This window comes from Nesoenas mayeri, assembly GCF_963082525.1.
Source record: "Nesoenas mayeri genome assembly, chromosome: 3".
Taxonomy (NCBI): domain Eukaryota; kingdom Metazoa; phylum Chordata; class Aves; order Columbiformes; family Columbidae; genus Nesoenas; species Nesoenas mayeri.
The window spans coordinates 11130030-11153460 of NC_137544.1; the positions used below are offsets into that span (position 1 = coordinate 11130030).

The window sequence follows — 23431 nt, forward strand, 5'->3', positions numbered from 1 at the left end:
TTAATGCTGGAATACAACAAACAGGATGATGTGTGTTGCAGATCAATTAAATTTGCCATACTGGTTTTCTCCTGGTTTCACTGGTGTTGAGCACTTGAGCTGAAGTGATACTAACCTTGGTTCAAAAATTGATTCAAAAATACTGAGTTGATACTGCCAAAGCATGGCTTAGGTCACTGAGTACAGCAATAATATTATTGGTTTTGTCAGCGCCCAGCTGCACTGATTTTGTTTCACAATGTCAATCAGACAGTCTAAATCTACCTAGCCTTAGTTTTGCAGAAAATTCTAGAGCTCATTCAAGCACCTGATGGATGTAGATTGGCCTGAAGGTAGAAATTCGTTATTGGAGAACTCACCGACAAAGACCAGTCCAAGGTCTCCCAAACCGCCCTCCTCTCCCAGACTGCTAACTAGACAAGGAACATCCAGATGGATTGGAAGGACAACTTATTGTTCATAGCCAGTTTAGCCGAGACCTTCAGACTGAGGCTGCCATCAAGGCTTAAAGTTACGATATATGCATAGACAGAAATATCTAAATGGAACTGCAACACGTTTCACATAGGACAACTGTGATACTCAAGTCCTGCCTATTCCTCCCAAGCCAGTGTCCATTTGAACAGCTGAGCAAAAGAATATTAGCAATTATTTGAACATCTTTCCCTGAGCAAGTACTGGATAGATCACAGAATGTACTGGGGACAAACATACAACTGCATTAAGGTTAGTAAGCAACACAATTGCAGTAACTTGAATGTCTTCTTTAAATAATGACTAGTTAAATGGATCCTCGTTTAATTTACTTTATAAGCTGCTTTTCCATCTGCCATGTTTGTTTTTCACACAGGCGTCTCCTGGCTGAAGCTGCTCTTCAGAAGCTGGATCTACAGACTGCTGAACAAGCTTTTGTACGTTGCAAAGATTATCAAGGTATTAAATTTGTGAAGCGTCTGGGCAACCTGCAGAGTGAGTCAATGAAGCAAGCAGAAGTGGCAGCCTATTTTAGCAGATTTGAAGAAGCTGAAAGAATGTATCTGGATATGGACAGAAGGTAATTGCATGTAGTCATCTCAGCAGCAAATTAAAAAAAAAAGTTGGAAAAAAAAAGTGCTTGCCTTAATAAGGAATGGCTGTTTTAGCACTGGGGACTCTTTAGTAGATTCTGGAAAGACAGAAGAGGATCAGATGGAGAGAATTTTGTGGTATCCGTAGATAACCAGTTTTGTATGTAAATCAGTGCATTCCAAACTGTTTGCAGAACCTCAGCTGCTCAGGGTAGTTCTGTGTTTCATAGATGTTTTCGCAAGTATTTTGCCAGTATTTCAACTGGGATGCCAAAAATACAAACAGACAATCTTAACTAATGCTTAATTTATGTACTGTTGCTCTTAGCTAGTAGCCAAGTACACATTCTTTCTAATTACATACACAAACAACAGAGTTCTTAATGAACTGTAATCTCTGGAGAGACAGAAAGGACTCTGGTTGAAATTGTGGACCAATCAATGGAATTTTTGCTCAGGAATGATAACAAACAAAGTAAAATTACAGTATTACTGGGAAATATAAATTAGAGCTAATTAGCTAAAGTACTGTCTTTACTGAAAAAGGACAATGAGAAATAATAAGCAGCAGTTGTCTGAGGTAGCCTGTAGGTGGTGGTCAAACACGGAGAAGCATGAATCACCTATGCACATGTGAAATTTTTAAGCTTTAATTAATAGAGTCATGAAAATATTAGAGAATGATAGAGAAAAAAAAATATTCTTTCATACTGTAAGAATGAGAAACCTTCCTATTCCCCAGTAAAGCAGGAGCTGGGGAGAGGTGCATGTTAGAGCCTGGTAATGGAAAACTTACTTGCACATAATTAACTAGCCCATGGCAGCATGCTGGTTTGGAGAGGCTGACTGCACTTCACTCATACTGCAACACCAATTTTTAGGTAAGGCATATTCATTTTCACATGGCTGAAGAGAAATTTGGTCATTATAGGATTGCAGAAATCAAAGACTTTTTTTTAATTTGACTGGCCTCTTCAAGAGTATCTTATTGTCCAGCTACAAGAATACAGGGTTCTATATTGACCTTATGTGTCTCCTCACCACCAGCAAAAACATGATAAAGATCTACTATTAACCAGGCTGAAATAAGTCTATTTTTCAAATATTTTTTAGATAGATGCTTTTATTTAGCTGACTGCACTGACTTGCTATGGCCTTCCTTAACTCACTTGTAAGTTCAGGGTATTTTTAAAGAAGTGTACATATCTCTCCCATTTATTTTCTATGCATCTGCATAATTATTTCTGTATGAAATAATACAGAATTATTCTATATGGTGGAAAAAACATGCCAGATCGACACACAGTGGGTCATATGCATGCATGAATAATAAAAAAGAAAGACTACTTCTGAGTCTTTTCTCCTTCATCCCAAGTCATCTTGAATCTGAAAGAGGTGTCTCTGAAATCCATTTTATTACATCTCAGCTTTAGCCTCCATTATTCACATTCCTGCTCCCGGGCCTTTCCACTCATCCCCCTTTTGCTTTTAGCCTTTTGCAGCTGCTGCCATCTATTGTAGCAGTCAGCAGTGAAAGATATGAAAGGGTGTACAGAATAAGAGGAAATCTGAAGTAGCATCAACCCAGCTGTCTCGCTAGCTGTTCATTTACCTCCTAACACAGGAGTGTGGCTGCTAGGGAAGTGTATACTTATGACATTACCTGTGAGCTTTCTGAGCATTTGCTTTTGTGGAATATTGTTTCAATTGTAAACAAGATATCTGGGAATATTGTGATACTTGGGATGTAGATTATGAACATGAGAATACTTTCGGCTGCTTTTTGCAACACTTTCATAAGCTATTTTATTGTATTTAACTTTTTCCTATTTTCTGTTTATATTAGAGATCTTGCTATCGGACTACGGATAAAACTGGGAGACTGGTTTCGAGTGTTGCAGCTATTGAAAACTGGCTCAGGTGATTCGGACGATGCCCTTCTTGCACAAGCACACAATGCTATTGGAGATTATTTTGCAGACCGTCAGAAGTGGTATGTTTGATAGAAGGAAATTACAAAGGAAATTATAAAACTGATTACAGGACTTAGGAGGAGGGACAGATGTCAAGAAAATGTCAGGATGGGATAATTTTGAAATGATGAGATTTAGCTCAGACCTTTATGGTTCCACCACTGCATGTACCTTTAAACAGCGAGCTGTTGATAAACTGTCTAAAGAATGAAGGTGATGAAAATCTCCGTTTTGCCAGAAGTCTGTTTGCTTCAAAGGAGAGGGCAGAAAGAAAAATACCAATGCACTTGTATTAGTCTGGATATAGAAAGTATTAAAGAAAACCAACCAACCAACCAAAACAGTTAAAAAAAAGAAGTAGGAGAGAATTATTAAACATCAGTGAATTTCAAAACTAACCACAAACTTTCTAGAATGCTTAAACCCACAAATATTTGAAAAGATCTAGAGGTCACTCTGACCTGGATCTGTCTCCAGCTATTGCCCAAACTGGGCAACCAAAGATTTTAGCAACAATGAACACACGTAGTGGTATTTCTACAGAACAGATTTTGCAGTCAGGTACTTACTGAGCCAGAAGTGATGTCTTTGTAGTTAATAACTTGCAGAGAAATTTTCTTTCATTAATTTTTCTTGCAATCTTCTAAGCCCACGTAAACTTTTTAGCATCCAGAACACTGTCTCACAGACTTCCACAGCTCCACTATGTAATGCAATTACCCAAACTATATTATCACAAAGAACCTGGGTCCCTTTGCAAGTTGTTTTTAGATGCTTTAGGTAACTTTGGAGAATGGTCTTGGAGATCTCAGTGCTTCTGTTTTAAAATACAGATGCACAACACTAAAGCCTTTTTCTGAAAGTTTAGTTAGTTGTAAGTTGCTGTTCATTGTCAGCCATGATCTGTGCAGATGTGGGCACGCAGTTCTAAGATTTCTTGACTTCCCAATCTTATGCTAGTCAAAAAATCAATCTTGCTACCGCTTCAGTGTAATGATCTCTGAAAATTAGAACTTCTAGTGCATTTTAGGAAAACAGTGAAATTCTAGCTACAAAAGCTCTCTCAAAGTTACCTGTTTAAAATAATATTTTAAATTTACAAATGCAAAAGGCTTATAGAATGAGAAGCTTCACATGTGTTTATATATCAGAAGCCACAACTTTTTTTTTCTTATTAGGTTAAATGCAGTACAGTATTATGTACAAGGACAAAACCAGGAACGTTTAGCTGAATGTTACTACATGCTAGAGGACTACCAAGGACTGGAGAATCTAGCTAACTCGCTTCCAGAGAATAACAAATTGCTCCCTGTAAGCAAAAACCACCTTTGTATTTCCTTGTCTTGTGCTCAACTATTTATTTAAAATTTCCCATAATGGGAGGATTAAGAAAGAAAGAAAGAATGCAGCATATGACCTACTCAAGCATAATGGTGTTACTTTGGCATTGATCTCCAGTATTACTGTTGTTTTCATACTCCATCATTCTTCCTTTCTCGTATTGTCCAGGTTCCCCAGAAAAAACTGATTATTCATCATACTTGATGGCCACATGGCTAAGTCGTGATTCACTGCTTCCTTCCCCAAATGGTGGCATTTCTCACTAAAACAGCTACGCTTTATTGAGAATTCGTGGCTGGAAACTTACTTTAGCTTTCATTTTGTTGTCTAGTCTACAGCGGGGGTTTTTTGCCCCAAATTCTTCCTGGTTGCTATGCCTGGTTTAACTTCTTACATGGTGGGAATGCAGATTTACAAGGAAAATTGAAGCTACTCTGCTGAAAGGAGAGAAAGTAGGTGGTATGGCCTGAAATGACCTACTGAGTAATAGCCAATTTAAAACTATTATATCATTGATTAATGCAAAGTGCTTGAAAATGTCAAACATCCTCATTTATTGATATTTTCAGTTGTTTGAATGAAATAAGACATAGCACTTTGTTTTTAACATCTTCCTAATAGCGAAGTTGCATGAAATACTCTAAATAGTAAGAACATAGTCCTTCCGGTATGATTTGATTTGAAATAAATTTGTTTAAATAGCTTTTTAAAAAAGAAATCAGAAGCAGCGTGTGAAAGGAGGACACTGTTCTAAAGATTTGCAACCGTGTGCGTTGTCTTCACATAATCCATGACGCGAACAACCCCTTTCCCCCAACTTATTTGAATTAAATTAAACAAGAATATAATAGTATTGCAGTTGTTACACAATGTACTAAAAATCTGGAAGTGAATTTAACGTAATGCTGTTGCTTTTTGCAGGATATAGCTAATATGTTCGTAAGAGTGGGTATGTGTGATCAAGCTGTGTCAGCCTTTCTGAAATGTAATCGACCAAAGGATGCGGTAGATACCTGTGTGCATCTCAACCAGGTAAAACAGCAGCAGATAAGCCGCTTGACTGATACCAGTTTAACAGTGAGATTTCTACGCTAACGCCCAGATAAATACAAATCTTTGTTAAGTGTGTGATGATTTGTCATTATTTCTGGCAAATTCATCCTTCAGTGCTTAAGGCAGTTATCTGGCTAGTTATCTGGGATTAGATTACTGGAGGGACAAACCTATAAATATATGGAGGGAGGGAGTCCAGCGGTGGGCTACAAAGCTTATGAGGAGTCTGGGGCATCTTTCTTTTGAGGAAAGATTGAGAGAGCTGGGTCTGTTCAGCCTGGAGAAGAGAAGGTTGGAAGGGAATCTTGTCAACGTTTATAAATATCTCAAGGGTGGGTGTCAAGAGGATGGGACCAGACTCCTTTCAGTGGTACCCATTGATAGGATGAGGGGCAACGGGCACAGACTGAAGCACAGGAGGTTCCATCTGAATATGAGGAGAAACTTTTTTACTTTGAGGTGCCAGAGCCCTGGAACAGGCTGCCCAGAGAGGTTGTGGAGTCTCCTCTGGAGACATTGAAACCCAGCTGGACACATTCCTGTGTGATCTGCTCTGGTGAACCTGCTTTAGCAGGTGGGTTGGACTGGATGATCTCCAGAGGTCACTTCCAACCCTGACCATTCTGTGAATCTGCGACATGCAGCAGTGCTACTGCTGTGTGTGTGTGTGTGTTAAATGTGCTCAGCCTACAGAGGCTGTGGATGGAATGGGAAGAAGACTGGAGAGTTTCTGTCTGCTCATTTTCCACATCCTCCTCCTTCCTTGTACATATGCAAATGTATTTGTCCTTGTGTTAGGGTGTAGCTGGAAAAGAACTGATCTGAAAAATGATCTGTATGTAGCTAGGGCTGTTCTCCAGTATGACTTACCTGTGCAAACATTTGTGTTAACACAAGAGAGACACTGAAGGTGGCTATGAGGAACATATGGGCATGGCCGGACTGGCCAGTCTTTATGTGAACGGTTTCCTAGTTTCTGGATCTGAAGGGTATGAGATTCAGCTGAGTTTCTCAGTCCTGCCAAACTTTTGATCTGGGGCCAAAACAACAGCCAAACTGATGAAGATCAGGAAAATTCACAGACAAAATGAGGTGTATAGAAGGACAAGCATAGTGTTATTGTTTGTGCCTTAACTTTATGGACTGAAGTCTGTTCTGTGATTCTGTGAAGTCCTCTTTTAGACATGCTTTTGAGAGTCTGGGTTTTAGTAATGTCAGAAGCGTTGAAATCCATGTGTCCAGCTATGAACAGCAGTGAAGTGATTTTGCAAAGCTTTTACCAAAGCAGAAGCAAGTGCTTTGTATGTGGTTTTGGACAGAGATCTAGCATTTGTTTCACAGGCCTGCTGTATCACACAGTTGGCAATGCTGTTAGCATTTGTATTCTCTTGATTTTTACTTTAGATTTATAGTAGTGTGGTTCTAAATGGTTATGAAGTACTGCACACAAGTGTTGCAGACTATTCATGGATAACCAGCTTGTTCTGAGAATGTACTTGAAAAAAAATGAGGTTGATAATTGTCTGCTTTCATTTCTAGTGGAATAAAGCTGTGGAGCTGGCTAAAAATCACAATATGAAAGAGATTGGATCCTTGTTAGCCAGATATGCAAGTCATTTACTGGAAAAGAATAAAATCTTCGATGCTATAGAACTCTATCGTAAAGCAAATTATTTCTTTGAAGCTGCAAAGCTCATGTTCAAGGTATCACAGGTTTTATTTTTATGTCAAATAATTGGGTTTTTGGTCTATCTCATTATTTCCATGCAATTTTTATTTTCTTGGGGTTAAGTGTTAACAATGTCCAGGCAATAAGCAGATGTTATTGTACAGAACACTGCAAAGATGAATCCAACTCCCAAGTTGAAGTATCTATATCTGAAATAGTTACCCTGGATGTCCCCTGTAGCCAGAGGAGACTCTTGGGACACAAACCATCAGATTTAGAGACTTTCAGTTCGGAACAAGATGAACTGCACCTCAGAGAAGGTCCTGTTGCCACACATTGCCAAGTAAAGAGGTATAAGAGACTGACCTGGGTGCAATGTCCACATTATTTTATACATTGCGTGGATTAGTTTTATCTCTCTTAGTTTTAAAAATAGCAATGTAATTAACTAGATGTTAAATGTATTTATTCAGTTGGTACCTTCAGTTAGAAACTGCTGTGGGGTGCTTTCAAGATAAAGATTTTGCTTAGATTTGATCTGGCTGCGGAGATTTCTCTACATAGCTTACAAAGTCTGTAAGAGTGATATGGAATTTTTACAGCAAATATTTATAGTAAATATATATATATATGTATGTTACTTTTAAAAGCCACTCTTCTGGGAAAACCACCAGACATTGTTGAAAACTATATATTTCTTAAACTTCAGTGTTTAAAAATCACTATTTTCTTAGTTTATTTTTATATTAAGTCAATGGACCTATACATGGTTTGACTGATTTATCCTTCCCAAGAATCTGGCCTTATATACTTGTTAGTTAAATAAATATAGAATAATATGCATTCTTCACTTTTACATTTTCATTTGTAGTTCTGCTTGCAGTCAGAATTATTACATTCAAATGCAGAACTGTTTTTTGGCATGATTTCCTAGGTTTGTACAAGCATGCATTTGTCCAAGAGAATGAAGCAATTCTTGTAATATATATTTTTTTAAAAATCTACATTAAATTCCTTGGTTTTGTTTTTTAAGATTGCAGATGAAGAGGCAAAGAAAAGGACAAAGCCTTTGCGAGTTAAAAAGCTTTATGTATTATCAGCCTTACTTATGGAACAGTGCCATGAACAAATGCAGAATGCACAAAGGGGAAAAGCTAAGGGTAAAGGTTCAGAGGTACAGTATCTCTCTCTTCTCCTCCACCTCTTTCTCAATTCTGATATGTGCTACATAGTCCAAATAAATAAAGCTATATTTATATGAGGCTATTATGCTTTTTAAATAATGCTTTTTCCTACTAAGAACAATGCTTTCCTTAAAGCAAGCCTTCCATGAAAATATATCATTTAAAGTACTATTTTAAACCATTTAAATACTATATATTAATAGATCGTTTTCTTCTGAAAGTTAATGTGTTTTTCTTGATGTTTTCGCTGTAACAATGAAAGTCATACTAAGAAACTCCAGGTTGTGTTTTGTTTTGGTTTGGTTTTTTCTTCCCGTGAGACTCTCAATGTCTTGTCATTTAGGAATACGTCTCAATCCCAAAGAGAGATCTGTGATTAGATTAAGCTATGTTGGCTATAACTTAGCAGGGAGATGGCTCCAGATATGGGGGAAGCAAATGGAAGAATTTTTCTGCTTATGCTTTCATCTTCATATGTACAAATGAAATAGTTTAAACAAATTTTTAAGAGATGTGGTGTTGAAATGCAATATTAATCTAAACTATGAACCAGTCTGCAGATGTGCTCAGTATATATTTGTTCACATGTATATTATATTTATCATTGCAAATCTGCACCATATGTTCTGCCTGTACACTGTATAAAATATCTAACAATGTTCACTTTAGGTCCATGTATTTATATTTTCCTTAGTTAACACAGACAGTGTGTAATCACCCAAGTGTAGAAAAGTTCTTTTCACATATCCTCATTTCCTGCTGTATCTGTTTTGTATAAAAACTACTTGTGATACTGCTTTGTTTTCAGACTGCTTCAGCTTTGGCTGGTTTGCTAGAAGAAGATGTTCTTTCTTTAACTGATCGCTTTGCAGACAATGCTTGGCGAGGAGCTGAGGCTTACCATTTTTTCATACTTGCACAAAGACAGCTGTATAAAGGTCCTGTAGATGCAGCACTTAAAACAGGTAGGACTTCATTTCTAACCCTGTAAAGAAAATGTTCTGATTTTACAGACCTGCACAGCACATAATTTCATTTATCGTTGGCACATTTTTCTATTCTTGCTAGATCCAAGGAATTTAAAACAAAACCATATAATGAATTGAATATGGCTGCAGAAGACACCTGGAAAGTATTTTCTTGGAGTTAATGCAAATCTAACTTACTAAATATCACCTGGTTAAACTGGACAGTCTTTCTAAATGTTCTCTTGACTGTTTGTTTAATTCTTTAAATTATAAGACATGCCTGAATTTACATCAGACCTCCCTGTAGAGCTTCATAAAATATTTGTGAGAGTTAGAGAAGCAATAGTGCCTTATACTTAGTGTGGGTAATGAAGGTCCATTTCAGATACTTCTAACGTGTTAAAAAAAAAAGGTGTCTCAAATGTTCAATTTCCCAGTCAAATCCTCTTACTTTTATTTACTTTTTAAAAGTGTTGATTGAACCACACATGCCTCACAGTCATGTCAATGAACAGACTTTTTCTTCCATTTCTCAGCTCTTCATCTGCGAGATTATGAAGACATTATCCCTGCAGAAGAAATCTATTCCCTTTTGGCACTCTGTGCCTGTGCAAATAGAGCATTTGATATTTGTTCAAAAGCGTTTGTTAAACTAGAATCCTTGGAAACTCTTAGGCCAGAGCAGAGGCAACAGTATGAAGACCTTGCTCTAGAGATATTCAGGAGACATTCTCCGAAGCCTAATAAAAAATCTGATCTGGATGACTTTCTTGAGAGGTGCGTTTATATTTATAAAATACTGTAGGAACGCTGGCATTTGTTTTTTTCTCCTATTGTGTGTATTTTGAGTTTTAGCAGGTTTTTAGTGATCAAGTTAATTAGATGCTTTGCTGCTTAAACCAAATATTGGGCAAGCACGATGCAGGTGTTAGCCAGTTTGCAGAAAGGGTATCACAATGTTTTATATGGGAGAATAGACACTGACTGTATGTGAGGAACTGGGCATAAAGATATAACTTCATCTTAATTTGAAATGCATGTGGACAGAGCACAGGAGCTGTAGGACCTTTGATACCGTGTCATGTGTCATTAAACTCATAATGTCGCTGTTTGCATCACCATTGTGGTGTGATGCAAACGTCAACAAGTGAATGTTTAACCATTATTAACCAGTAAGTCCTCAGTGTTTCGTGAATTGCCTAAATTTACGTGGTGTGAGAAGATGAATGTATCAGGTGAAAGAATTAGAATATGAAGGGCACACTTAAGGGGCGAGTCCTTGGAGTGGCTGTACCCACAATGGTGTCTTTGACATGCGTTTCCTGCTAACAGCATGGAACTTGTCAGTATGGAAACTGATTGTGAGTCAATTTTCTTTTTAATGAACAGGATTTTAACCTGCCTTGTTTTATTTTACTGTACAGATGTACTGAATCTCACTAGTTGCTTTCATGTTGACTCTTCAGAGCAATAAATAGAATAGTAGTGCATGTGTCTAGGTGGACCTTACCTTTATGTGGCCTTCACTGCTTCTTTTCAGTTAATCTTTTGGATCTCTTCGTCCTGATTTATTGACTGTACATTTCTGGGGCTGTGCATTATGTGAGGTGTTACATGTTTTAATAACTTCTAATAAAAACATGGTGCACATGTGAATAGAGAAGGAAAATTTTACAGAGGAGCATCACAAGTTTTGTAACTAGCTGTAGGCACACAATTAGGTATTTATGCTGTTTTGCAAATCTCCACAAAACAAGTCTTTGGTATTTTAAAACCATGTTTTCATTCTTTCAGCTTTATTTATTCTTTTTTTCTTTTTTTTTTTGTTTTTAATAGTGGAGATGGGAAACTTCCTGTGTGTGTTGCAACGGGAGAGCCTATCCTGGAGTATCGGTTCTGGATGTGCAGTGTGTGTAAGCATTGCATGAGAGCCAAAGAAGCAAACAGTTATAACTTCTGTCCTCTGTGCCACAGTACGGCATAGCAGAGGAGAAAAGACTGTTTATCCTCATATCTGTTATGTCTCCTAAAAATACTCACTAAAATGTTACCCATGTGCTACATTTTAAAATACAACTCAGGTACTGTATTGTAACAGGTAGTGCCACCATTGGAGAAGCATTTAAAACAAAACAAAAAACTAAAAGCCCCACAAGAGAAACCTTTACTGGTTCCATTTATGTGAAGAAATGACTGTGCTAATAGACTAAAATTTTTTATTATGTTTTTTTAATGAAGTTTTAAAGTAAAAAGATTCTTTTCTAAAAGTAAATTGAACCTTGTTTCAAAACCATGCAAATTGAATGTAGGTTCTTCTTATTGTTTTACTATGAGCAAGCTCCATTTTTTTTTGTAATTCCACAGGAAATGATTTGGTTTTCTCAAAATTCCCAATTTTTTGAAGGAAGTAATTCCTGAGTTGAAATGCCACAGTAGTTGTGATAATAGTATTGTATATATTTTTCTGCTACTGCTTTATAGAGTGATGGTACCAACTTAGGATTACATCTGTTTTCTTTTTGCCGAGTGTATTTAAACCCACCATAGCAATAAAGGGCTTGCAAACACTTAGCAATGGGTGCCGCTGGTCTGCATCTGCGTTCCTGAGCTTTGCTGGTGTCTTCAACCAGTTCAGGAAACTTCTATGAACCTTCAAACTGGAATCTGGTAATGAGCTGAGGTTTTTTTGGTGTTTGTTTGGTTTTTTTTTTAAGTAGCTCGAAGCAAGCAGCTGACATCTGTTGAACAGCTGTGAAGAGCTGAACTCTCTTCCCTGTTAGACATGAAGGTTTAAGGAACATTTTACTTAGAACTGAGCTGTTTTATTGCTGGATATCTACTCTGCTCCGGTGAAGCTGCATCTGGAGTACTGTCCAGTTCTGGGCTTCCCAATTTAAGAAGGACAAGGAACTAGTGGAGGGAGTCCAACGGTGGGCTATGAAGATGAGGGGTCCGGAGCATCTTTCTTATGAGGAGAGACTGAGAAAGCTGGGTCTATTCAGCCTGGAGAAGAGAAGCTGAGAGGGGATCTCATCAATGTTTATAAATATCTCAAGGGTGGGTGTCAAGAGGATGGACCAGACTCTTTTTACTGGTGCCCAATGACAGGATGAGGGGCAATGGGCACAGACTGAAGCACAGGAGGTTCCATCTGAACATGAGGAGAAACTTCTTTCCTTTGAGGTGCCAGAGCCCTGGAACAGGCTGCCCTGAGAGGTTGTGGAGTCTCCTTCTCTGGAGACATTCAAACCCACCTGGACACATTCCTGTGTGATCTGCTCTGGTGAACCTGCTTTAGCAGGTGGGTTGGACTGGATGATCTCCAGAGGTCCCTTCCAACCCCAACTGTTCTGCAGCTCTGTGGATTTGAGCCCAAGTGCTGAAGTGCTACAGGTCGATGTGCGCTCTGAGCTCTCCCCATGGTCCTTGATATTCTTGTGGTGGGTTAATTCCTGATAGGAGAGTTTGGGGCCTCTTCTGTGCTGCCCTTCATGGAAAGTGGTGCCTCTCTGTTACACTTAGGTAAAAATAATTAATTTGGATGTAAGTATTACTTACTTATTTTTAATGTCCTGGTAGCAGGCTGGACGGGGCTCTGAGCAACCTGATCTGGCTGAAGATGTGCCTGCTCATTGCAGGGGGCCAGACAGAAAGAGTTTCACAGGTCCCTTCCGACCCAAACTGTTCTGTGATTCTGTGACTCGAGCTTTTATTCCTTCGTATCAATGTGTTAGGGCTCTGTGGCAGTGACTACAGGCTACGAGAAGCACACAGAGAAATGGAAACTAAACAGGATCATTTTTATATGCTGGTTTTAACCTCATTTGGGAGCTGAATTTGACGTTATCATAAACAACAGCCTGAATCACGGGCAGGAAGAGCAGAAGAGAATGTGATTGCAACAGCAAGAGATGACAATCTGAACCAGAGTGACACAGGGATGATACATTTCTGGTGACTATCAAAGACTGATTCTTTAGGCCAGTGCTATTATGAAATGGCTATGACCACTTTGAAAAATGATTTATATTAACAGCTTTTAAAAATCATTTTTAGCATTAGTTAATGTTAACAATGATTAATCACAGTGTCCCCAATATGAAAAAATAAGGAATAAGAAAAAAAATATCCAAGAATGCTACAGGGATTTGCCATTTGTATATGAGGCATTAATGGTCACAAAAGTAAGAAATCATTTAATTGGCACTAGGAAAAGAGTGGCATTGATATTTTATTTGAATGCAGATGACTAATAAAAATGGGTTTGAATTGGGAACCAATTCAAGAAAATAGACGCATGAGACAAACACCAAAAGCGTAGTACAAAGCTGTGCTGTTCTTTGGGGGAACAGGATCATCCCGTGCTGTGCCAGTGACGTCACTGCGGGCTGTGACCGCGGCGTCATTCCGCGCTCCCCCCGCAGACCGCTGGCGGGGGGCGGGTCCCGAGTGGCGCTCTCTGCCCGCGCCCGTGACGTAACGCCGCGCCCGCCCCGCGTGACGTCACCGCGGCGGAGGCGCCGCCATGGAGCGGGAGGCGGCGGAGCTGCTGGCGGCGGCGCAGGCGCAGTTGGCGGCGCGGCGGCTGGAGGCGGCGGAGGAGCTGTACAGCCGGGTCATCGCCCGCGGCGCGGGGCGGGGGTACGTGCCGGGGCGGGTGGGGGGAGCGCGGTAACGGCCGCTCTCCCGCCGGTAACGGCCACTCTCCCGCCGGTAACGGCCGCTCTCCCGCCGGTAACGGCCGCTCTCCCTCTGTCCCCGCCCAGCGCCGGCCGCGACCTCGCCACGGCCCTCAACGACCGCGGGCACATCAAGTACCTGCGGGTGGAGTTCGCCGCCGCCATGGAGGACTACACGGCCGCCATCCAGTGCCAGCCCGGCTTCGAGGTGCCCTACTACAACCGGGGGCTGGTGCTCTACCGGCTGGGTACGGGCCGCAACGCCGTTCCCCCGGGTGACCAGGGCAGGGTGACCCGGGCATGAGCCTTGACCTGCCGCCTGCCCGGGGCAGGGCCCGGGGAGCTCCCCCGGAGCTGGTCTGACCCAAGGCTCACCCGAAGCTGCAGGGCGATCCGCCTGGTTTTACAGATGGAGGCACCTCCCTGGCGCTGGCAGGGGAGGACGTGGCACCAGAAATCAACGGTGACACGTTTTTCTCAAGTAATCACAGGGTGTCTCAACTGCGATCCAGCCCTGTGTGTGCAATTAGATATCCCAGTTTGCAGATGCATCAGTTGAAACGGCACTGTTCAAGGGAAAACGGAGATAGTTGCAGTTTCAGCTTAGGAAGAAATTGCATTAGAGGTAAAACTAGCCAATTCTGAACACTGCCATTAAACCTAAGGTAAAGCAGGTGCACCCATAATAACAACAGCCTCCTCAACTTAGGGTGGGCTGTCAGCCACCTCTGAGGAATTTGCTGCCCGATTCTTTAATGTGCCAAAAGAAGGTGACGCTGCTGCTCCTTCTGCTGGAGCTTGGCCATTGCAAAGTCAATACCCAGAAGCTGAGGGACTAGGGAGCAGACCCAGAGTGTCAGCTGGAAAGCAGTATGTCTGGGGTCTGGGTTTAAGGCAGCCTGGCTACTAGTTAGTGGCTCTTTCTCTTGGAATAATCTAGCTGAATTGAGCCTTAAGTCCATTTAAGGCTCAAAAATAGGCACTCTGGTTCTTGCTCTGATGACCTTTGACTTCCACTTGGGCCTCTGGAGAATCCGAATGTAGTGGGTCCAGTAAGTGCAGCTGCTGGTTTTTGTTAGTGAAAGTATTAGGAGTCATTCTTCACTTGCGGTCTGTGAGTTTGAGCAGTTACAGAGAGATAATTCATTCTTCCTTTCTTTTCTTTTGGGACAGGATGCTTTGATGAGGCCATGAAAGACTTCAGGAAAGTATTAGAGTTAAACCCCCAGTTTGAAGATGCTGCTTTGAGTCTAAAACAAGCTATTCTTGATAAAGAAGAAAAAGAAAAGAGAGGTTATTGAAAATGCAGCTAGTGGTGTGAAAATGTTTTGCTGAACGCTTATGTGATTCTTGTTATCGATGGATGAAACACAAGATTGTTTACATTTGTTATGACTACTGGAGAAACCTTGTTGTTTGGTAAATAAGAATGGATTATGATTGCAAAGTCAACTATTTTTGGATATTGTTAGTGTTCAGGAAAAGCATCATATTAGGTCTCTGTGAGATACTTGTACAGATTTTATACAGAAGTACTTGATAAAGACACTGGAAGCTCATTAACAACAAATGAAATCTGTAGCTCTTTTATTAGAACTGTGTTTCTGTACTCTTTCCCAGATTGTTTTAAACTCCTGGGCAAGAAAAGTCATTATATAAAACATTTAAATACTTGAGATTTGAGCTTGTGAGAAGGACAGTGGTTTCATAATGATAGTTTTTATGCACATTTAAATGTAAATTTGATGCAAGCTGAAAGTGCAATTCTTAATTATAAGGTGTTGTCCTTGAGATGCTATGGTAACTGATTTCAGAGTGTTTCTGTATTAAAAAAACAAAGAAAATGATGTTTTTAGGTGACACCATCTGTACCTTGCAGGAGGAATGTGGTATAAGAATTCAGTCCATATGTTCGTTCACTCCTAGAGGTAGTTTTACATTATGTAAACAGGTAGGAACAGAGTATACTTATTTTTTTGTAATCCCATTGTGAAAGTTAATTAATAATTGAATTAATAAAAATGAGCATGTACTTTTTATCTCACCATTGTCTGTAATTGTCTGTATAGTAGAGAGTGTAGCTGGATTAATCACACTACAAATTGTGACTTTTCCTTTTTACTGAAAAGGTCAATTGCTTGAAAAATGCAACATGAAATCGATCTGATTGAACTCAGGCAGCTTCATTTCTCACGTGATAGGAGGCATCATTGCTGAAATCTATAAATCATCAATAAGAAACACCCATGAATGTTCAGAGCAGTACAAGTTCTAATAAAGGAAATACTCTGGTTGTCCACAGGAGTGTTAGGATTATTTTTCAAAAATAAATTATGCTAATGACAGTTCTGCTTCTTACAGTGAGTTTCTTTGTGGATGGTCCCGGAGCCTGCGCAGGGGCAGGGCCTGGTCATGATGGTGGAACCCTTTGAGGTGAGTCACAAGAACAGACATGAGCCTCTGAACACATCCCGTGCTGCCCACTTTGGGCTGAAACTGCAGAAACCACAGTGAGCAAACCTGGAGCACGGGGCTGAGAAAATGCTGCGTTTACCTCGTGATCCATGGCACTTGACAGCAGCAATTTTGAAGTTCACAGTATCACAGTATCACAGTATGTTTGGGATTGGAAGGGACCTCAAAAGATCATCTAGTCCAATCCCCCTGCTGGAGCAGGAACGCCTGGGTGAGGTCGCACAGGAAAATATCCAGGCGGGTTTTGAATGTCTCCAGAGAAGGAGACTCCACAACCCCCCTGGGCAGCCTGTTCCAGTGTCTGTCACCCTCACTGAGAAGAAGTTTTTTCTCAAATTTAAGTGGAACCTCTTGTGTTCCAGCTTGATCTCATTACCCCTTGTTCTGTCATTGTTTGCCAACGAGAAGAGCCTGGCTCCATCCTCGTGGCACTCACCCTGTATATATTTATAAACATTAATAAGGTCACCCCTCAGTCTCCTCTTCTCCAAACTAAAGAGACCCAGCTCCCTCAGCCTTTCCTCATAAGGGAGATGCTCCACTCCCTTAATCATCTTTGTTGCCCTGCGCTGGACCCTCTCCAGCAGTTCCCTGTCCTTCCTGAACTGAGGGGCCCAGAACTGGACACAATATTCTAGATTACATAAATATGATTAGTGACAGCAGAATGTAACAACGTACAGTTTGGAAAGCAGGCTGTGATATTATAACAGTGGCCGCTTTTTTAATCAAAAGTGTAATTTTGGATTCTCTGGATATATTAAGCACATGCTTTGTTTCCGTTTTTATATCCTAGTGGTCAGTCTCCAAAACAACACTGATAATTTAAGGACTTGGCGTGTTTCATGCCACCTCAGTCTCAAAAACTGAGAAATGGCAACTCTTGGTTGATGGTGAGAAGGTGCGCTAGAACTACACCTGCTGCCGACTTACCATGCCAAGAAAATTAAAAAGGTGGTCTAAGCAGTTAAATATGACCTGTGAAATTTTACTTTGAGAGGAGAGATCGCAGCTGTGGTTCTGCACAGGACACATTAAATTACAAGATGCAGATAAAAATCAAATTATTAACAGCAAATAAATATTTTGGAAAAAAAATACTGGTAATAGTATCCCTTCTTACGAGCTTACATTGTTCTGTGAATGTTGCTCAATTAGTTATAATGCATCCATTGTTGGCAGGGAAATATTTCACTGGACTGGGAGCAGTTTTATAACAGATTCTCCACTATTTCCTTCATTCTCCTGTAAAAGGATGAACTGTCACGGTGCATTTTGTCATAAACTGGAATTATGTCAAGGTAATCTTGGCCAGTGAGGTTCTCACACACATTTTCCCCTTTCACGTGCATGTATGAGTCACTTGGTTCTCTGGCTTTCTCACAAGACTAATTGGGATTCTCAGTCTGAAATTATTAAATAGTACAGTGTAGTGTTCTTTCACTCAGGCCTGTTGAAAGGGTATAAACCACCATTATTGATATACAAAAAACCAAAACTTGAAAAGGAGGATGTGTTTAGTAGCTCCCCCTGTCCTTCAAGGTTTCCCATTGATAATCCTTTAAAAATTAAAAGTCTAATTGAGAGCAGTAAAATTCTCTTTATGTAGAGTTTCCATTCAGACAAGCTCTTGGCTTGTAAAAGGCGCAGGGCTGTGTGCTTTGGGTGCTTCGCAGTGCAGTGGTACTGTGGCTTCACACCTTCCGCGGGCTTTAGGGGTCGTCTCTGCCCGAAAACAATAAACCTCTGCAGAGCGTCTGGTCCGTCCTGTGCCCGCGCCATCGTCCTCGCCAAGCGTTTGCTGGTCAGTCGTGGCCCTGTACCAGCAAGTCCAACAGGTGCTTGATGCTGATGGGCATTGACTGTCTCTTTGGCCAGAAATGTTCCAGACGTGAATAATTCACAGCCACTTTCCCAAGGTTTCCTACCTATAACCTCCTCTCTGAAAGCCTTTGACTCTTTCCTTCACACAACCTTCACTGGCAGCCCCTCTGTTTAGTTTGTTCCCTGTAGCTGGGATTAATTTGTCAATGAGTAACACTGTGACCCAGTGGTTAACCTCTAAATTTACGGAAAATACCTGATTTCTTCAATACGGAACAGGGTGCTTTTTTCTTCAGTATCTAGAACAACAATCTCTAAGATCTTGCTCAGAGAACAAGGCAAGAAGTAATGTCATCACCCCATATTTTTTGCATGGTACATACCATTTGTCCTGCCGAGACACAGGTGGAGGAGTTGGCAGAAAGGCAGGAAAAGATGACAAAAGCCCAGGTTAGCAGGGCACAGAGCAGTATGAGAAGTGTTTCATATACATTTAGTGTGAGATGCAGCGTGGAGAATGAGGGGAGCCGTTCCAAAGGGGAAGCTGCAGCACATTGAGGGGAAAAGGCTGCCTGGTCAAGTGGCCAGAATATGTCCTTCCATGTGCATTCCCTCTGAGCGGACAACAGAAGTAAGTCAGCATTAAAAACCTGACAAATCTTTGGCTGTTACAACGGAGGACTGCACTCCATGCTGTTGCGTTTAGTAGCTGACCTTGGTAAAAAGTAAATTACTAGTGAAAGGTGCACTATTAACGAGCTGTGGGAAAGGAACACCTTTGTATCAGTCAAGCTCAGCTCTGGAGGTTGTGCTCTCCCCTCACTATCAGAAAGGGACGGGTTCAGAAAGAGGCAAGAACAATGTTCAAAACCGAAGATGACTAATAGAAAGATAATCTGTTTTCTTTTGTTGGTCTGTCTAATCCTTTTAGTAGAGACAGAGGCTGGATCAGTAGAACAGATGCAACCTCAGCCTTTGACTTTTGTCCATGGCAGAAGGCCTGGTTGCTTTTTATAAAAAGCATTTGCTGTGAGATCCAGTAAAGGTGGAGACCCACTTGGCAGCATGCTGTGGTCATTTGGGTTGAACTCCAGTCTGTCTCTGAAGATTAACTGCTTCCAAGACTTTCCTTGTGGGATCCCTTTAGTCTATGAGCAGAGATTGGATGCAGCCACAGCATCACTTCCTACAGCTCATCGTGATCAGCTTTTTCATCACTTATGTCTTTGTGTTGCACAGTAAGCATGTGAAGTGCACCTGAAGGTTATTTTCATCTCCCAGCGAGGAGCAGCTGGTCCAGCTCTGCCACAGACATCACAACAAGTCAGGTTCACACTGCTCCTACGGGAAACTCTGATCCAAGGCGCAGTGCCTTCCAGGCTTGCCTGGGGACTCCTGTGTGCCTGGATCTGTGCATCTCTTGCACCTTCCTATTTCCTTTATTCTATGTTGGCTGAACAACAAAGGCTTTTTCAACTACAGTAGTATGACCAGAGTGGTTCCTGAAAGCCTATATCCAAGGAAGAGTTTAAGCCCATAGGCCTGAAAACTGGGATCTAGGACATGAGTTAAGTGTAGAAGCACCTGAGAGGAGGGCATGATCTGAGGAGAACCTAGATGTAGAGCAATATCCCATGCAATAGCGTGGCTTGGGAAAGACATGCTCAGGGCTAAACGATGAATGCTTAACCCTAACAGATTTGTGTGAAAAAACATCATTTGCCATGAGCAGGAACCAAGATAGGAGGAGGAAAGAAACAATGTGAAATTTTTCTGGCTTATCTATGAGAATGTGTGAAACTGAAATACCTGTGGAAGTGGGAATGCAGTTATGTCTCATTTCCTACCTTTCCCTCCCAAAGCACTTGAGGAGAGAAAGGTCTCCCCATCTGCTGGGTATGGAACAGGTATGGAACACTGGTGGACTCATTCCTGGCTTCCTAGGGTGAAAGGGAAAAACCTGGGATATCCCACTTGCTGTAGAGGAGTTTACTTGAATCTGCCCTGCAAGACTGCAGAGGCAGCAAACCTTAGTGATACAGCATCAGGCCTGCTGCTCATCTCTGTGGAATGGGACAGCGTCCCGTGAGCACTGGCAAAAGAAAGGCTAGCATTAAGTCATCGTGATTTAACCTTCGTCTCGGATTAGAAATGCCAAAAGGACTGCTTTTTTAACAGGAAGTTAACCTAAACTGGTGAATCTGTTAACATTAAAAGCAGGGAATGTGGTCTCTCGGAGGACGTGCAGGAGCAGTGCGCTGCACTGGCTCTGCAGTGTTGGCCGCGGTCAGCAGAGTGCACTGCTCGTACAGCAGAGACAGAGGCACCTCCCAGGCTGCTGCTGGGGGGAGCTCCGCATCCCAGTACCCTCCGGATAGCTTTTTACAAAACTTAGTTCTTCAGTAGATACAGCTTTAAGGCTACATTCATTCAGCAATCACCACAGGCATGACTGCAGCTTTTGGGAAGCGTGCCATGTACACTCACTGATCAGTGTGTGTCACCCAGCCGACCTGGGAGGACACGGGCTGTGCGAGCTGTGCAAACCCGCCAGAGACAGCACATAGCGTCACAGCATGGTTGGGGTTGGAAGGGACCTCTGGAGATCATCCAGTCCAACCCACCTGCTAAAGCAGGTTCACCAGAGCAGATCACACAGGAATGTGTCCAGGTGGGTTTGAATGTCTCCAGAGAAGGAGACTCCACAACCTCTCTGGGCAGCCTGTTCCAGGGCTCTGGCACCTCAAAGGAAAGAAGTTTCTCCTCATATTCAGATGGAACCTCCTGTGCTTCAGTCTGTGCCCCTTGGCCCTCATCCTGTCATTGGGCACCACTGAAAGGAGTCTGGTCCATCCTCTTGACACCCACCTTGAGATATTTATAAACATTGATGAGATCCCCTTTCAGATTCTCCTCTCCAGGCTGAACAGACCCAGCTCTCTCAGTGTCTCCTCATAAGAAAGATGCTCACATGTGGTTGTTATCACCTTACAGTGGCATCCGTGCAACTGCCCCCTCCTCACCTCTGTTGAGCAGCTGCTGACGCTGCAGGCACACCTTCAGTTACAGCGTGAGCACATCCTGGGAGCCATTACAAGTGGTCATGTGTCTGGTTTGTCCTTGATTTCTAGAAAATAAACCTTCTGGTTTCTATTCTCTTTAAAAAGTGTTTTCCGTGGGCACAGGAAACAAGATACCAGGGGAATTGTCTGTTTTACTGATCTATATTCTCCCATTTTGTGGATTAGCCTCTTCCATACTTGGACAGGTGAAAAGAAAGTGGGGAACTAACAGGTTTCCAAGAAGTTTAGGTCAATATGTAGTGTTAAAGACAAAATCCTGAATTAGTGAGAAAAAAAGAGTCTGCTGTTGTGTTGCATGTGGAAGAGTCCTTAAGTAGTAGATTGCTTGGCTCTTTGAAGCCAGTGGTGGGGTACCAGATGGTTGCTGTTGCCCATTAGCACGGAGATGTTCTGCACTTACATTACTTTTTATGTATTTTTATTTGACTTTTCAGATTTGCACTTTTACTTTCACATGGGAGGATTGGCAGTCACTTTATGAAATATTACAACAAGCAGCCGTGATCAGAGTTGGAATAATTTTAGTGATCTGCAAGTCCGTATTTCAACAGCTGGAAGAAACAAGAAATGTTATTTTGCAGCATCGGGTTGTTTTCTGATAAGTTTTCTTTTGTAGCTGCTTCAGAGAGGCAACAGGTTACAACATTTACTAATCCTGTTAGCAGACCCTGGCACTTTCCAGTGCTGTAGTGCTGTCCTGAGTCCCACAGTCTGGTCTTTTCGTTTCAAGCAGGATTGTTCTGGTGGTCACTGGAAGAGGTAGCTCCTGTGTCCAGTTGCACCATTTAGGAACCGTCCAGTACAGCAGAACCTTCAGGTGCTGTTGGAGACACACAGCGCAGTGAGGAGCAAGGCTGGAGACCAAAGGCAGAAAAAGCCATAGCGTAAACCTGAACAATTTGAGGGGTTTAGACCTTTCAAAAGAATTTGGCACATGGTGGTGATTTATACCTTATTGTTTATTTTTTAAAATTTTGGATCTATTTTCTTTCAGCTGAATGGTGAGGACTGCTGGGGACAGTCCAGTTGAAAACCTGTTGAAATAACATCTGGTTCCAAAAGTGCCTGCTACAGCTCAGCTCCAACATGCCCTGCTCTACTGCTGGCATCTTCTCCAGAGCCATGCCACTTGTGTTTGGCTTGGCGGGTAGCTCTCCTTCTTCCCTCTGTTACAGGCTCAAACTTTGAGCAAGAAACTGCAAACAGTGCCTGTTCCCTAGTTCTTGTCCCAGAACTTACTGTTCTAAGGTCTTGAAGGACAGGCCATGCATCACTTGTGCCACAAAGCATGGTGGCCTCTCTAGGTGAGCACACAGGGCCTGGCGTTCTTACCAAATTCAGTTTACCTGCATCATCTTAGTTCTGGATCAACAATCCAGACTGGTCCAGCAAGTACATAGCCCTGGAGATTGGCTGCACGGTGACCTGGAAAGGCTGAGAATGACACACAGTGTGTATTTGTTTAGTTTTTCAAGAAAATATAGATGCTTCATGTTAAGCGCCAATGTATTAAAGTATGAGCTAAAGGTAATTTTACACAATCCATGTTCAAGGCATTTCAGGTGCTAAAACCAGAGGTTCTAACTCTCTTAAAAACACCAGGTCAGGGCTACTGTACTGAACACCTACCCTTCCTCTCCTTGCTTGAGCTGCAGTGTCCTCTGCAGAGGCTGGCAGGTAGTATGCTGGTAGGAGAGCAAACAGACACCAAGCAGTGCACGTACATCTGAGAAGAAGAAAAAATACCACTTGTTCCACATCAAATCGCTCTTTGCAGAGCATTGTTTTGTCTTTTGTCCACCTTCTGCAGAAGTTAGAGATGATTAGAGTTAGGCTTGTCTGGACACTTGCGTGCGGCACCTTCTAGCTGAACCTGCTTTGAATTTCAAATTTGGTGTCAAAGAAGCCCTCGGGCAGTATGGTAACTGAGGAGGCTGAGACGGGAGAAGTTAAAACCTCACAAGCTGCAGTGAGGCTGTGTATCAAAGCCAGACAGAAACTCAATCTAGTGCTAGATGCAGCTGCCCACTTCGGAAGCAGCACAAGCCAGAATTGCATCATGTTCGCTTCTATAATAGCAAGTTCATGAGTTGAACTGCTTATGAAAGGCCAAGT

General features: G+C 41.6%; 2 protein-coding genes across 4 annotated transcripts in view; both read left to right on the forward strand.

Annotated features, from left to right (window-relative positions):
- WDR35 (WD repeat domain 35) overlaps positions 1 to 11807 on the forward strand; it is a 44535-nt gene extending 32728 nt beyond the window's left edge. For 2 of the 3 annotated variants that reach the window (XM_080342248.1, XM_080342246.1), the window contains 9 exons: positions 851 to 1054; positions 2914 to 3060; positions 4219 to 4351; positions 5303 to 5413; positions 6974 to 7138; positions 8137 to 8277; positions 9096 to 9252; positions 9792 to 10032; positions 11092 to 11807. In XM_080342248.1, the coding sequence (XP_080198374.1) occupies positions 851 to 1054; positions 2914 to 3060; positions 4219 to 4351; positions 5303 to 5413; positions 6974 to 7138; positions 8137 to 8277; positions 9096 to 9252; positions 9792 to 10032; positions 11092 to 11239 (1447 nt within the window). In that variant the 3' untranslated portion in view covers positions 11240 to 11807. The remainder of the gene's footprint in view (positions 1 to 850; positions 1055 to 2913; positions 3061 to 4218; positions 4352 to 5302; positions 5414 to 6973; positions 7139 to 8136; positions 8278 to 9095; positions 9253 to 9791; positions 10033 to 11091) is intronic. The other variant, XM_080342247.1, reaches the window with a different exon arrangement.
- A 1973-nt stretch (positions 11808 to 13780) lies between these two features.
- On the forward strand, positions 13781 to 16175 carry TTC32 (tetratricopeptide repeat domain 32; the record flags this gene model as incomplete). The annotated part of the gene is made up of 3 exons (XM_080342143.1): positions 13781 to 13896; positions 14022 to 14182; positions 15108 to 16175. The coding sequence occupies 3 exons, from the start codon at positions 13781 to 13783 to the stop codon at positions 15233 to 15235; spliced, it is 405 nt and encodes a 134-aa protein (XP_080198269.1). The 3' UTR covers positions 15236 to 16175.
- Between the last annotated feature and the right edge of the window lie 7256 nt (positions 16176 to 23431).